The sequence below is a fragment of the Asterias rubens genome, chromosome 21 (genome assembly GCF_902459465.1).
Source record: "Asterias rubens chromosome 21, eAstRub1.3, whole genome shotgun sequence".
In the NCBI taxonomy this organism is placed as follows: Eukaryota; Metazoa; Echinodermata; class Asteroidea; order Forcipulatida; family Asteriidae; genus Asterias; species Asterias rubens.
In genome coordinates this window covers 6,399,543-6,414,529 of record NC_047082.1, presented here as the reverse complement: position 1 = coordinate 6,414,529, position 14,987 = coordinate 6,399,543, and the positions used below count along the sequence as shown (strand labels likewise).

Below are 14,987 nucleotides of genomic sequence, written 5' to 3'. Positions count from 1 at the left end.
GACATAGTTTATCTTAGTTTTGTTGAATACCACAGCGCGTAAATGCCGTTTTCCTACTCAATATACAATGAGAACGTTTACCCTGTGGATAGATTGAAGATTTGAAAGACTAACATGCACGCATCAATTTAAAGTGATTTGTTCCCCATATTTTATTGTTGTTTTTAGGTGTTATGCTTTTGATAATTTTTATGATTGAGCTATATAAATATTAATTTTTTAATAAGAATTGAGTTGTTTTTTATTTGCTTTTAAAAAAAACTCTCTTGATTTATATAAACTTCTTTATATATAAACACCATTTTGTTTCTGAAATAGAAACTTTAATTGGCTATAATTTTCCCGCTTCTTTCTGGATCCTCCCCTTATAATCCCTTTCCACTTTCTTTTTCTATGTATGGATATGTATTTGCTTGTACTTGTTTTTTGCCTCTGAAGAAGGTCCGGTTTGGATAGAAAGGTAAGGCCATATTATACCCAACTCTTTAATATAAAATTCTTTGATAAACCCACCACTCTATCTACAGGTTTATATAAACTTCTTATCCACGTGTATATTTTGAACTTCTTTTGTAAACTCACAATTGTATCTATTACATTGTCAACATGTGTAATGTATGAACTACTTTTCAATCAAGTGTTAACAAACTTCTTGTTATCTAACACCAGCTTTCAGCTTATGGCGCGATAATGAAACATTGTCAGAAGAAGAGTATAATCAGTGACAACATCATGATCATGTGACACATTGGTGTTTAGCTACAGCAAAAACAAATGTTTTGTTTGCTTATTCAATTTGTTTATTTCCGTCAAATTCACGCTGATGTAACCATACTCTAAGTTTACTACTTTTTTTGTTTCACTTTTGAACCATAGGCCGTTGAATCCTTGAACTCCCAACCTTTCTCACGGTAAAGCCATTAAGATGTTATCTTTCTTTGGTAAGCAACGAAACCCAAGGCTTGTCTGCTACGGTAATAACACGTTCAACCCTTTTCGAGAATCACAATTGTGGGGGCAGGATGAAACAAATTTATAGTTCAAGATGATTCCAACCCTATGAATATCTCGTCCAATCATGTGACACCCTTTTAAATCGTTTCAACATGCCAGAAATATATAGGCCTTATATCCGTAGCCTGAAACTTCAACAAACAGAACAACTTAACCGTTAAACACATCTATTAGCGACAGACCGTATGGTTTCTTAATAAAGGAAAGAACAGATTGAACTGGTTCATTTTAACCTCTGTTTAACCCGATCTTAACCCGGTCTGGATTTCGCGATTACATAACAAAAACCTTTATAATTCTTTAGGCCTACTTTGAAAATATAGCCCATTGCCCATTCACGTTCGAAAGGCCGTTTTCAATAATTTAGTACGAAACTTTCAAAGGCTTCTTTGATCTTCTTTTTAAAGAATAGGCTTAGCGTGCAATAAACTTATTCACAGCATTGTAAGACTCGATTGATTTTTCTCCACACAAACCGAACGGCGTATAGTACCGATTTGTGCATATTATATAAATATTTGTTAATATTTGTTAATATTGATAATTTATCCTGTGAACCAACTTTTGCAGATGGTGCCGTTTCAAAACGAAAAACACACATAAACATTCGCATGTCATGAACAATGCACGATTTATGCAATGGACGTAAGATAATGTCACGAGGTCAGGATCTGGACAATTAATTTCCCTTTTTAAATAACTACCACTTACCATTGGCGGTTGTGTTTGTCGTGCAATACCTCAAACGAAAACCTATAAAATTGTCTTTACTTTAACCTTCAACAAACACCTATAATTTCAGGACATGTCGGCCAAGAATGGGCGTGATTTGCATCAGTTTTGTCGCAGTAAAACTAATTCCGGGTTGAGAAACCAAGCGATTGATCAATGTTTATCCGTTTGTACAGACTATCTAACCGTTGAAAGAGGAACTTAACAAGAACAGAAAAGAAAAAATACCGCATAAAATGTTTACCCATGAGCTTGACAGACCGATTCTGTGCAAAACTTACCATCCGTTGCCCCAGATAAAACGGTTAGTCCAATATTCAGCAACACCAAGCAAATAGTTCTGTATTGATGCGACGTCATGATGATGCAATATCGAATACAGTATTGCCTTGCTCAAGGCTTATACGTTCTGGTAGTGGAGCCAAGTGAGAACCAACCAGGCTGTGAAGTTCTACTACTTCCCTGATTTCTACCAAGCTAGATGGATGTGGCACAAGGCCGAGGTGAACGGAAGTCAATCACTGGTTCCCTCCAACATCACATAAATATGCATCAACAGCAGAAGGAAACACTCAAACCTGCAGAATTGCAAAGATAACGAGGAAATGTGTCATTCTGAAACATCTATACAGGCCTACGTGTAAAAACAATCAGCGCCCAAATTGGTGCTTGTGTATGGGAATACCCAAGACGGGTGGTATGATCAATTCTATGAAAACTTCAACGGAATTGTGGCTTTAAATACAGTAGACACTATTGGTAATTGTCAAAGACTAGCCTTCACAGTTGGTGTATCTCAACATATGCATAAAATAACAAACCTGTGAAAATTTTAGCTCAATCGGTCGTCGAAGTTGCGAGATATTGTTGAAAAAAAAAAAAAAACCATCCTTAACACACGAAGTTGTGTGCGTTTAGATGGTTGATTTCGAGACCTCAAGTTCTAAATCTGAGGTCTCGAACTCGAATTCGTGGAAAATTACTTCTTTCTCGAAAACTATAGCCGTTTCTCACAATGTTTTATACCATCAACCTCTCCCGATTAGTTGTCACCATGAAAGGTTTTATGCTAATAATTGTTTTGAGTAATTACCAATAGTGTCCACTGCCTTTAAATAAACAAAAACATTTCCCAGTTATACAAATAAAACGATGTCAACAGGTGATAGAATCAATTGCAACAATGCAATGACTTTAGAACCAGAAATCACAGCGTGAGGTAAAGCATCCCTCAGTTTTAATATTAGGTTAATATTTTGGCTTTTACAACCAATTTGGAATACTTTAAAAGGCCCAGATCTTAGCCAGTCAAAACAGCAACACACACACCCGCGTGCTCACGCCATCAAGGGCACTTGTATTTATAGAGGGAGTCGAACGCCAGTCTTTAAATGACTACATGGTAAGAGAAAATCACTGAATAAAATAAAGCAAAAGCGAACAGTGAACAAAGTTCAACAGGCTTAAAAAATAAACGAATTAATGATGTTTAAAAACAAGAGTTCTACCGAGTTAACAATGTTATCGAGATCTTCCTTTAAGATCTTAGACCCACCCATTTTATTATGACGGACAAAGTTGGGTTGTTCTAAAACCCCCTCGACCCACGACCCCCTCGACCATCGACTTTTGTGCGATCTTTTTTTCTGTACACCGAAATTGCCACAGTTCACAACCTCAGCCAATCACGCACACAATGTTGTTTGCTGACATCGACTACCATGCCTCGCAGATCACAACACAGCGTACGAGACACGTAGTATGCACGAAGCGAACTTCGCGTGATTGGCTGCCGAGATCGGGCCTGTGGCAATTACGATGTACAGATACAAAACCGCGGCATTTCCACGTGTATCTCTTGGCCGATCCGAGATTATTAACCCAACTGGGAAACTGCATTTACCACCCGAGTTAGTCTAGGTTCCTAGACCATTGGTGTTGCGTGGTCACACACTGTAATGAACGAACGCTAGCGGGCGCTCTGTTTCTCTGATTTCCGGTGCTGGACATAGACCTTATCGCAAATACCAATGCGCAAGCGCAGACTGTTGAATGAGGTGCATTGTGGGATATATATGGATCAAATTTGGATACCAGCTAGACCACAATGCACCTAATTCCAAGCTTTACGCGCGCGCCCCGGTATTTGCGAAAAGGTCTATGGGGAGATCCGGAAATTAGAGAAACAGAGCGCCCGCCAGCGTTCGTTCATTACAAGCGTGTACAGTTTTTGCCGTGCATAATCGGACCGTTCGTTGTGTGTGACCACGCAACACCAATGGTCTAGGAACCTAGACTTCACCCGAGTACGATTACGGCCAACTCATTACGTGATGATCAGACGGACCCATTTCCGGCCGATCGCTCCCGTCCTGTGTACTAGTTGCTCTAAGCGGAGCTCAAGGTTGTTGACCCGACCGACCGAATGGCCACACGGACGTGTTTGGGGTCCCCAATCGGTGTGCACTTGTCTCGTGCGGAAGCGGAGAGTAAATACTCCCAATTCTGTGTGGCTGATGATGCAGATAAATATAACCGCAGTCACAGACTTGAAGTCAAGCCTAGTCGTGGAAGGAAGTTGCGTCACGGATCACACACTGTTGAATTCTAAATCGGGGACTTAATTCTTACTCGGCCGTAAAGCGACATTTTATGAATTCGGAATTGGGACATTCTTCGAACTTCGAACACGGGGCGGACGTCGGAGGGTCGTGGGGGTCGAGGGGGTTTTAGAACAACCCGACAAAGTTTGATACACTTCACAATGTACCGAGGGATTCATTGATCTCGTGCGTGGTTCTGGTGAATCTATTGTTTTAACAAAAGTTATCTCAACTGTGATGATACATTCTGGTGAATGGTGCAATCTCACATAGACCAAAGTGTTATGTGACACAACGAGGTAAAATTACAAAGAACAATACATTTTGGTCGGCTATAGTAATTTTTTGGTCTGATTTACAGACAACGTGCGCAAGAAGCTCCATAAAAATTGCCCCCCCGGGTACAAACTGCACCTTTCATCAGTAGGGTCACGTGCAAATTACCAAAAATTGGAATTTCAGTACAGTTTATTTATATGCATATAGCGTATATTGTCTATTGTACACGTCTTCCTCCATGATTGTACACAGAGATTCAATAATCCAGTCCTTGTACTTAAAGCAAAATGTAAAACAGAAATCCGCCCATCCGGTGGGAGAGCGGATATCCTTTAAATGGCCCAAATAAGTGGTTGAATATCCAGCCATATCGAGTCTGTGCAGGTACCACGTCCTTGGGTATTGACTGATATGACTCCCTACAGTTCATCGTTCAATACAGAGTACCAAACCATTGTTGAAGATTAGCAACAGGCTCTGTCACTACACAGTGCAGTTCAAGGGCGTATTATATCAATCAGATGGATAATGGTGGATAACAGTTTTCGGAGCATGTGCAAATAGTGCAAAGAGTAAACGTGCATTTTGTACGTGTTCAAGTAAAGCTTATTTCAATTGCAGCAATCAGAATGTTGTTGTAATTTATGGAGTATTTCATAATGTTCGTAATTTCAGACACAGCATAGAGAGCACTTACTTGCCTCTCATACTGAGTTCCTTGTGGTCCTCTGTTTCGTAACAATCCCCGAACTTTGCTCTATTTTCTTGGAACCACTAAAAACGGACTTACACCAAAATCTAATTGATTAACCCCTGACCTTTTAGGTCTACTAATCTTTCAATAAAGCCTTTAAGTATTATGCGGCACTGGAAAATGCCCGCATGGTGCGGAAGCAAATTTAAAGGGCCCATGTGACGTCAAAGTGACCCCACGTCACAACTTACGGCACAACTTTTGGTTCACACTTATTTCGTCAAGTTGAATCAAATATGGGCAGCCATCTTCTTAAAATAGAGTTGGGGAAGGGTAAATAATCCAACATAGTCACCCCAAGGTTCCAGTTCCTAAACATGGCCGATTTGAACACGCCTCTCAAAGGAACTCGATAATTTCTAACACGCGCGAAAATTGCGCAGTGAATGGGGGAAGTTCATAACAACAAAGGGGAAAAACCAGCGGTAATAAAAATAGTGCAGACCTGGTTCACTTTTAAATGTACATGTACATGTTTACATAGGGATTATACAATGCAACGGCCAAATATGTCGGCCAAATTCACACTCCACGGTTGAATAAAGACAGACTTAATTTGGAAGCAGCAGACCTTAGCATAATTTAGGTCAAAACGCTTCAACCAAAGAAGGCACCTCTCAAAACAAAAATTTGGCAAGTTTTTTTTAGACGCTTCGGTTATCTTCCACAATACAAAAGTGTGAGTACTAAGGTATTTTACGAGGCCCTGGACAAAGTAGACTGTTCCTGCTAGGCGTTGTCAGACACTAACTATATAACACACCTCTTGCTTGTTCTGTATTCTGGTTGGCTGAAACATGGTCACGTGTGATGAGCTAATAAGGTCTAGTGATCGCGCGCGCGTGTTTTGCGGGAACTAGTACCTGAGCGGGCACTAGTCTTTGAAAATAGTGCCCGGTTACAGCGCCCTTGAACCGTGAACTGCAACTACAAAACTTCCTTTCTTTCCAGATTTCTGTTCTTATTCGACATTTAAGACCGAGCTGTGTTATAAAACACATATTGACTGGCATAATTTGGTATTCGGCCACGGAAAATAGGTCCCTCTTCTGGTCACTCAAAGTCCCTCGGGGGAATAGACGTACACTAGTTACCTAATTGCCAGTCAATGCGTGTATACTGCTAAACGCTAATTTCCAACCAACCCTTTATTCAGTAACTTGCGTGCGTGACAGTGCTGACACCGTTTTAATTACCGCTACTTATACTGCAAAAGAAAAAAAAGCTTTTTAAATCGATTTATTACAAGAAAATCGAAACCAGTGCCAACAGCGGTCAAAACCCTCTTAGTAATGACAGCGATAACCTTAGCAACGATAGTTCAAGAACTTCCTTCCATTTGATTTCCTACGTTTGTGATTATTACACAATCGTTTTCAGGCTAACTTTACTTCAAACAATACCTTACAATTGTATTGTATATAAATATATCGAGTACTTCCGATGCGGTCATTTCGTCCTCCATGTTTAGATAAAGAACAATTCTTTGTTGAGAACTATCCAGATTGTTTCGTGTTCCTGTAAAACAGTCTTATCTAGACTAATCAGGGGTGGTGCACCGAAACTCTGCTAGTCTTGGTGCAAGACGTTTCTCGTTTCCTTTTCACGCACACCGCGGCCAATTCACCGACAGCGCGCGCACCGCCGACTCACCTGACTTATAGTCCACTCACCGCCCCGGAGAAACGTCTTGGTCCGTGTGCTGATCGCTCGGGAAATTCCGAGCACATTCCAATCATGCCGTGCTGCGCTAGGCCTGCATTACTCTGACGTAGCAGTATCAGCATAATTTCCCACAGTCTGGTATCTGTACGTCTTTGGTGCAACGCAACCAGAAACAGCCAGGCTTCCTCGTATGTTAGTTGGTGTGTAGGGCTTGTACATTTACGTTCGTCTTTTAAGTTTTGTACATGATTGCTGCTGAACGATGTGCGAATTTTAGTTTGCCCTAAAATACGTTTTTAGGGAAGATTTTGAGAATTTTGTAAGTGCAATTAATTGAGGGGAATGGAATCTTAAAATGTTATGAACGAGGATGTTTAGCAACAGAGCTAACAAAAATAGATCGATGTTCACGAACATGGGATTTTCTGGCATTTTTAGTCTTAGTCCAAAGGGGAACTTTGTAGGTAAACAAAATTATAGGGTCACAGTGCCTGAAAGTACTTTTTATGCAGAAAAAACTAAACACTACATCCGAAACTTCCGTATCATACTCACACAGCTTGGTCAAAATCAACCGGTGGTCGACCACCATTAAATATCTAAGCATAATATGAGTAATTTGACACGTCTTCGCGAAGATAAGAAGCCCAGCCACAACACCTCGTTGGCATTCGGTTGTGTACTGTGTGCATGTGTACAAGAAGGTACACATGTACATGTCAGACATATCCTTTGCCGACGCACTTGGCCACAATTAGACGTGACATGTAATGGAGGACAATTTTCGCCCAAAACTGTGCTTTATAGTTAAGTGCCGATAGCCATGCAGGATATCTTTCTTTATTTTCGAAATAATGTGCAAATAAACTCATACAAGTTACAAGTTCTCTCATCCGCAAATAAAACTCTCGACTCCTCGAGTCTTACCGATGCGGTCAGCAATATTGTTATAGTATTTTTTCATTGACTGACAATTTCTTCCCTCTAACAATCGATCGCAACCGCTGATCTCTAATTAATAATAACATAAAGATCAGTGATCGCCTTTGCATGCACAACAAAACGCACATGGTGTGTATTTCCCCGGGTTCCCGCCGTAGCATGATGCAGCGAGGCTTTTACTCGACACGTCGGGTGCATGCAAGTTACCAGGCTGGCCCGCTTGTCCGTTTCCAGTTGTGCGCGTGCGTAGTATTTTGTTGACCCACACGTTGAATATGTATGTGAGGTCACATAACTCAAACATGCACACGGACTAAGACGTTTCTCCGGGGCGGTGAGTGAACTACAGTCAGGTGGGTCGGCGCGCGCGCTGTCGGTGAATTGGCCGCGGTGTGCGTGAAAAGGAAACGAGAAACGTCTTGCACCAAGACTAAAACTCTGCTAGCGTATGGAATAGCATTATCAGAACAGTGGGATACAGTAGAACAAAGGAATTACAACACTCCATAAATTATGCGGAAAGATAGATGGGCTATGTTATACAGATGAAACCTGCATTATCCCATACTAGAGAAATTAACTTGCCTCGATTGAAACAGTAGCCAATACAAACACAAGCCAAAGGCAGTGGACACTATTGGTAATTACTTAAAATATGTATAATCACAAAACCTTTCTTGATTACGAGTATTAATGGGAAAGGTTGAAAAAGAAGTAATTTTCCATAAATTTGATTTTAAGACCTCAGATTTAGAATTTGAGGTATCGAAATCAAGCATCTGAAAGCACCATCTTCGTGTGACCATGGTGCGACAAGGGTGTTTTTTTCTTTCATTATTATCTTGCAACTTCGACGACGGATTTAGCTCACCCTCTCACAGGTTTGTTATTTTATGCATATGTTAAGGTACACCAACTGTGACTAGTCTTTGAAAAAGTGTCCAGTGTCTTTAAATCAAAATAAACAAATTCACATACATAAAATAGAAATGTAATTTAGCATATATCTAAGGTGGCCTTGAAGGCACATCGTACATCGTAAGTATTTTCAGAATGCGATAATACGATATAAGCGTATGTTTGACAATAAGCGACATCGCAACTATAATACGCGATAATATTTTGCAACATCGCAAATATTTGCAAAGATATTGGCGATGTTTAAAGGCAGTGGACACTTTTAGTAATTACTTTAATTTTTTTTAGCATAAAAGCTTAGTTGGTAACGAGTATTGGGGAGCAGTTGATGGTACAAAACATTGTGAGAAACGGCTCCCTCTGAAGTGACGTAGTTTTCGAGAATGAAGTAATTTTCCACGAATTTGATTTCGAGACCTCAGATTTAGAATTTACGGTTTCGAAATCAAGCATCTGAAAGCACACAACTTCGTGTGACAAGGGTGCTTTTTCTCGTCTTTTATCTCGCAAATTCGATGACCAATTGAGCTAAAATTTTCACAGGTTTGTTATTTCATGAATATGCTGAGATACACCAAGTGAAAAAGACTGGTCTTCGACAATTACCAATGTGTCTACACTTTTTAATGTGCATTCAGGGCCACCATTTTATTGCAATGCTTGTAGAATCATAAAATGGGGAGGTGCGCATAACAGCGTTGTAATAATAAAATTAAATTTCCCTTTTTGAAATAATCATCCAATAAAACATGTGCATAACGGCGTTTCATTGATAACGTAGTCTCATCCAAAGACATGAATTTAGTGTTACAGTATAAAATCCCTCGCTGCGGTGTAAAAATAATTAAAAATACATTGCCCTTGTAAGGTCGTAATATACCTTTATCATGGTGCAGCCATCTTTAATTTCTCCCAATCATATCAATGTTACCAAACCGAGGCTGGAAGAACAAACTAGTCTGCTTCCTAAATGCAAGATGAATATAAACATTCATTATTGTTATTTGACACAAAGAATATGTCCAAGATGGAGACAGCATGATAAAGGTATACCAAAGAAAAAACAATGTTATCTAGAGACTGGTACGAAAGTTTATGAACCGCAAAGAAAAGGGGAAGTAAAACAACAATGAGTAGCCTATACAGTGTACAAATATGAGATTGATAAACTGCAATGGCACAACTTATATATGTGCATTGGATCTCAGTCAATTCCAAATGACTCTATAATCAATCGCATCGTTTCAAGCAAACATTTCTGAAAACTATCATGTATTAATGTTATATTCTATTATTGAGTAATTCAGCACAACAGCACAAATAGCAACCAACCGGCAAGATCCTGGTTGTTTTATGGGATGTGGGCAAAGTTCCACCCTCCATTTGGGATAAACGTGCGGTGGCTAGAAACGGACATCCAACATAAATACTTTAAAAATATTTAGGGTTTGAACCCCATTTTGCAAATTGCATAACCATGAATTGTGCCCCAATCTTGAATATCTACGAATTTGACCACATATCGCGAATACACGTGACAGTAACGATTTGTGATTGATGCAAATAATGTGCAGTTTGATGCTTGCCGCCATTAAAATTAAAATGATGTTCGCTATCACTACGGGGCTATCATAGGTGAAATATACCTAGCTAGTTAATTATGTTGTTGTTTTGTTGTACCGGGCAAGGTTCAATACATGTATGAACCTGCATAAATTATGACTAGCATGTGTGTATTGTTCATTTAGACTATACCCACGCCCTCCTGCAGGGTTATCCTATATGTATCCATCGACGCAACAATTATGATTGACGTTTGAATACGCCGAGACCTGAACCTGACCTGTGTAGACATTAATCAAGGAAGCAGTCACAAACCTAAATATCATAAACACACAGCATTCACACCTTTTCTTACTTACTGTATAGAGGGTGTTTTTACGATGACGTAAGATACCAGGATCTAACACAATATTTGCGTGACGGAGATTCCGTGAAAGCCACAATGAAAGTATCCCGTCCTGCAGCCGATTTCACGAAACTTTACGCAATAGCGTAAGGCCACTTGCGCAACGTTTATGGCGCAACTTACGCTATAAACGTTGCGCAAGTGGACTTTACGCAGTTGCGTAAAGTTTCGTGAAATCGGCCCTTGGAGGTTTAGAATAATATACTGTGCAAGTCTCGAGTCCTAAAAGACAGTGGACAATATTGGTTATTGTCTAAAACCAGTCTCCCCACTTGGTGTATCTCAACATATGCATAATAACAAACCTGTGGAAATTTGAGCTCAGTTGGTCGTCGAAGTTGCGAGATAATAATGAAAGAAAAAAGCACCCTTGTCAGACGAAGTTGTGTGCGTCTAGATGGTTGAATTCGAGACGGGGTGGATTTCACAAAGATAGTCCTAACTTAGGACTAGTCCTAGGCAATGCTAAGTGTTATGTTCATCTCTGCCCCCAAAGTTACGCCTTTTTGGTCTAGCGCCCTCTCGTGTTGCCCTAGTGCTTTTCGCCAATAAGTTTTCTGAAGTGATTAGTTTTCATCGAATCACCCCGTAGAAAGTGCCTCTTTTTCACCTTGAAGGCCGTTATATGACTTGTTGTAGTTACTATGAAGTCTAGTGGTAAGCTTGGATTTTATTGTATTGGTATTGTAGATTAATTTTCAGTAAATGTTGTCTATTTAGGGTGTACTTTTTAGACTTGTTTTCCCGCCGTATCTCCTTTACAGCCTCTTAAGTTTTCTCTCATTTACGTAGTTTTCGTTCCTTTTGATCTCTTGATTTATCATTTTTATGTCAAGGCCATTGTTAAGTTGTTGAGTAGTTTAGTGAACTAGCTGTCCAGGCTCCCTTGCTTAGGGATGTTTACTCTTCAGGAAGTTCTAGGGCCTTTTTATGGTTGTATAACTACGCTAGTTGTGTGAGTTTAAGACTTAGTTTTTGTTTATAGCAGGGCTTGCCTAAACACTTCCACTCGCCATTTTTATTTTGGACGCTATGAATATTCATGCTTGTTTCCTTATTTGGGCCTTGCCTGCTTATGACTGGAGGGCTTTCACTCGCTGTGTGTATTGAGTGCATTAAATAATTTATGCATTGTTGTTTATTTTTAGGTTGAAGATGACGAGAAGAGTAGTGTTTTGAGCAGAGGTTTATATAGTTGAGGACATCTTGAGCCCACAAGAAAACAGTTCTGTAAGAGAAATTTCATGCTATGGAAATTGTTTTTTCTTTAAAAAGTTGGTTTTGTGATCTTTTGTTAATCTTAATTCAGATTTTGTACTTAAAACTATTGCTTTATGTACTTATAGTTGTTGTATTTTCTGCATTAAACTTTAAGTTTTACCGTTTTGTGGTACACTACACATTGGGTATCTGTTTGGAGTAGAGGGCGCCCCGGCTCCCCAAGTCCTTCATACGCCATACAACGTCATACAACCAGGCATAGAAAATTGATAACTAGTTGATAGTATAAAACATTGGAGAAACGAATCCTTCTGAAAAACGTAGTTTTTAAGAAAGAATAGTTTCTAAATTAAATATTAAAAGACTTCAGTCCTGAAGTCACACAAATCTGAAAGCACACATTATATGGTGCAACAATGTTTGTTTTCCCTTCTTGCAACTTCGATGACCAATTGAGTCAAAATGTTCACAGATGTGTTATAGGATGCATAATGTCTGGGATACACCTAGTGAAAATACTGGTCTTTGACAATTATCAAAGGTGTCTTGACTCTTGAAGACACAGAATCGCGCTTCCGTACTTGTTGGTTATCCCTAGCCTTGCTCAAGGCAGTCGCATTATTCGCTCCGAAAAGACGCCGCTGTAAACCCACCCGTATACCCTGTGCGTGGTGCGTGCGATCACACCGCATGACCCACCCGTATACACACTGTCACATCGTACGACTACTGTGCACACAAGTCATCCGCACTAGTACCACTAACCGCATGCGGACGGACGACGCATGCGGGTAGTGTACGGGGGCATTGGACTACTGTGCACACAAGTCATCCGCACTCGTACCACTAACCGCATGCGGACGGACGACGCATGCGGATAGTGTACGGGGGCATCGTGTCGTGCGATGTTACGCACAGTGAAAACGGGTGGGTTTTTATACAGCGGCGGTCTTTTTTCGGAGTGAATAATTCGACTGCCTTGAGCAAGGCTAGGTTATCCCCGGAAATTAGTAGCGTGAGACTTTTACACTTGTCACTAGTAGCCCTCTCCCCAATAAGGTTCTTCCAATAGTATTTATTCCCATAACTGCATTGTACCAAGGATAGAGCGAAACCAACAGGTGAACCTACAAAATGGACTGTAACCGTTCTGTACAATCACACCCATAACCACAAACTCAAGGCATGTGGTACATTCGTCTGACTGATCCTTGTCCAAACCTAGTTATTCAACCAAAATGGCAACAGTGAGAACATCTAGATGGAGGACCGAGGTAGGAGTAGGACCATGTTGAAGCATGGAAGAAGTTAACGACACAATTATGAACATTCATATTGAGTGGTTATCCACATGCCAGAGCATGTACCTTGATCCAGGTACCCATACGAAACTTAGGCATTAATCAATCTTTGCATACTAAGTACTCCGATACATCCTTACCTCGATTCTTCATCTACTACCTATAACCAAAATATTTCATAATGGCCAGTGATAATGGTTACATAATTAAGCCCTACAACACTACCTCCCTATCCCTATACATGTACCTACTACTGCTTTCCTGGGTAGTGTTAGTATGGAGCTATTAAAATGAAGTAGATACACGGTGTGCATGTACATGTAGTATTAGTAGGCTTGGTGACCTTAGGCTGGGGTCGATTTCACAAAGATAGTCTCTTTGGCCCCACGATCACTATCTTTAGGAGTTGATTAAAACTTAATTAAGGCACGGGGGTATTTCTAATAGTAATACTATGGTTAGGACGACCATGGAGCTGTAAAAAGGAACTCAACACTACAATCTACATACCTCCATATGCTCCATGGTACATCCATTAAAAATGATAAAGTTATTAACGTAGGCCTACATGATAAATGCACCCCGAATCATCTATACCAGTATGTATTGTATAAGCCTAACCCGATTTCCTTACGTAAGAAAAAAAAATTAACATATTCCTCCATGATTCAATCATAGGGCAAGGACCAACCATGCACATGTGTACAAGCAGTTCTACCTCCACTGGTAGCCTACATGAAGTGTATACGCACGGACGGACGGACGACACATGATGTGGTGTGTTTGGTTTAGAACCCTATATAACATGTATACAGACGATACCGAGTGGTTGACCCATAGAGAACCTGTGAGTGTGAGTATTTCTGTCAAGACCCCCTCGTTACAACAATGCTTACCTGATGAAGTGGTACTAGTAGGTTTGTGTTCTTTCAGCAGCTGCTAGTTGGTTACCATGTAGTTGAATTAGCCTGCTCAATCCTAACATTGAGATGTGACCTTAGTACCAACAATAAGTAAGTTCGCTACGATGATTGTGAACAGATGTTGTTTCTATGAAATATCTTCACTTCCGAACCACGATCAACAGACTGATGTTACGACTGGACATGCATTATTAGCCCAAATCTCCATTGTTTGTGGTATGTGTGCTTTGTGCTAGTACTAGTTTGTGCACACAGTGGTACAGCAGCCAGACAACACACACGACATACATTCCATACGGTTGGAGTTCAGAAAGATTACCCATGTGTGACACACGCTGTGTGGCAACAGATCAGGTTTTTGTTGTCAGCCAATTTTCGTATTGCAAATGCACTTGTTGCGAACCCGGTACCGGTTTCAATGTGTACATAGTGTACATGTACATGCATATATAATTATATGATACAGCTGCGGTGATCATGGACTAGATAAGGGTTTTATTAATTAGTCATGTTTAATAATATATTAGGCATTGGCTTTTTTTCTTCAAAATCGAACATGGATGGACCCGTTTCCACTATCCAATTCCAAAGCCAACAAAGTAAAGGCGGGGAAGTTAAAACTAGAGTCGTTGTTCGGTTTATAGCGTTGGGAATACGAATCCACTC

General features: G+C 40.1%; 1 protein-coding gene across 1 annotated transcript in view; it reads right to left on the bottom strand.

The window, feature by feature from the left end:
- Positions 1-14,625, bottom strand: part of LOC117304833 (scavenger receptor cysteine-rich domain superfamily protein-like) — a 46,030-nt gene extending 31,405 nt beyond the window's left edge. Inside the window, exons 1-2 of the mRNA XM_033789448.1 lie at positions 14,295-14,625; positions 2,028-2,324 (exon numbers count right to left, since the gene is read on the bottom strand). Of these exons, the coding sequence (XP_033645339.1) occupies positions 2,028-2,106 (79 nt within the window). The 5' untranslated portion in view covers positions 2,107-2,324; positions 14,295-14,625. The remainder of the gene's footprint in view (positions 1-2,027; positions 2,325-14,294) is intronic.
- Between the last annotated feature and the right edge of the window lie 362 nt (positions 14,626-14,987).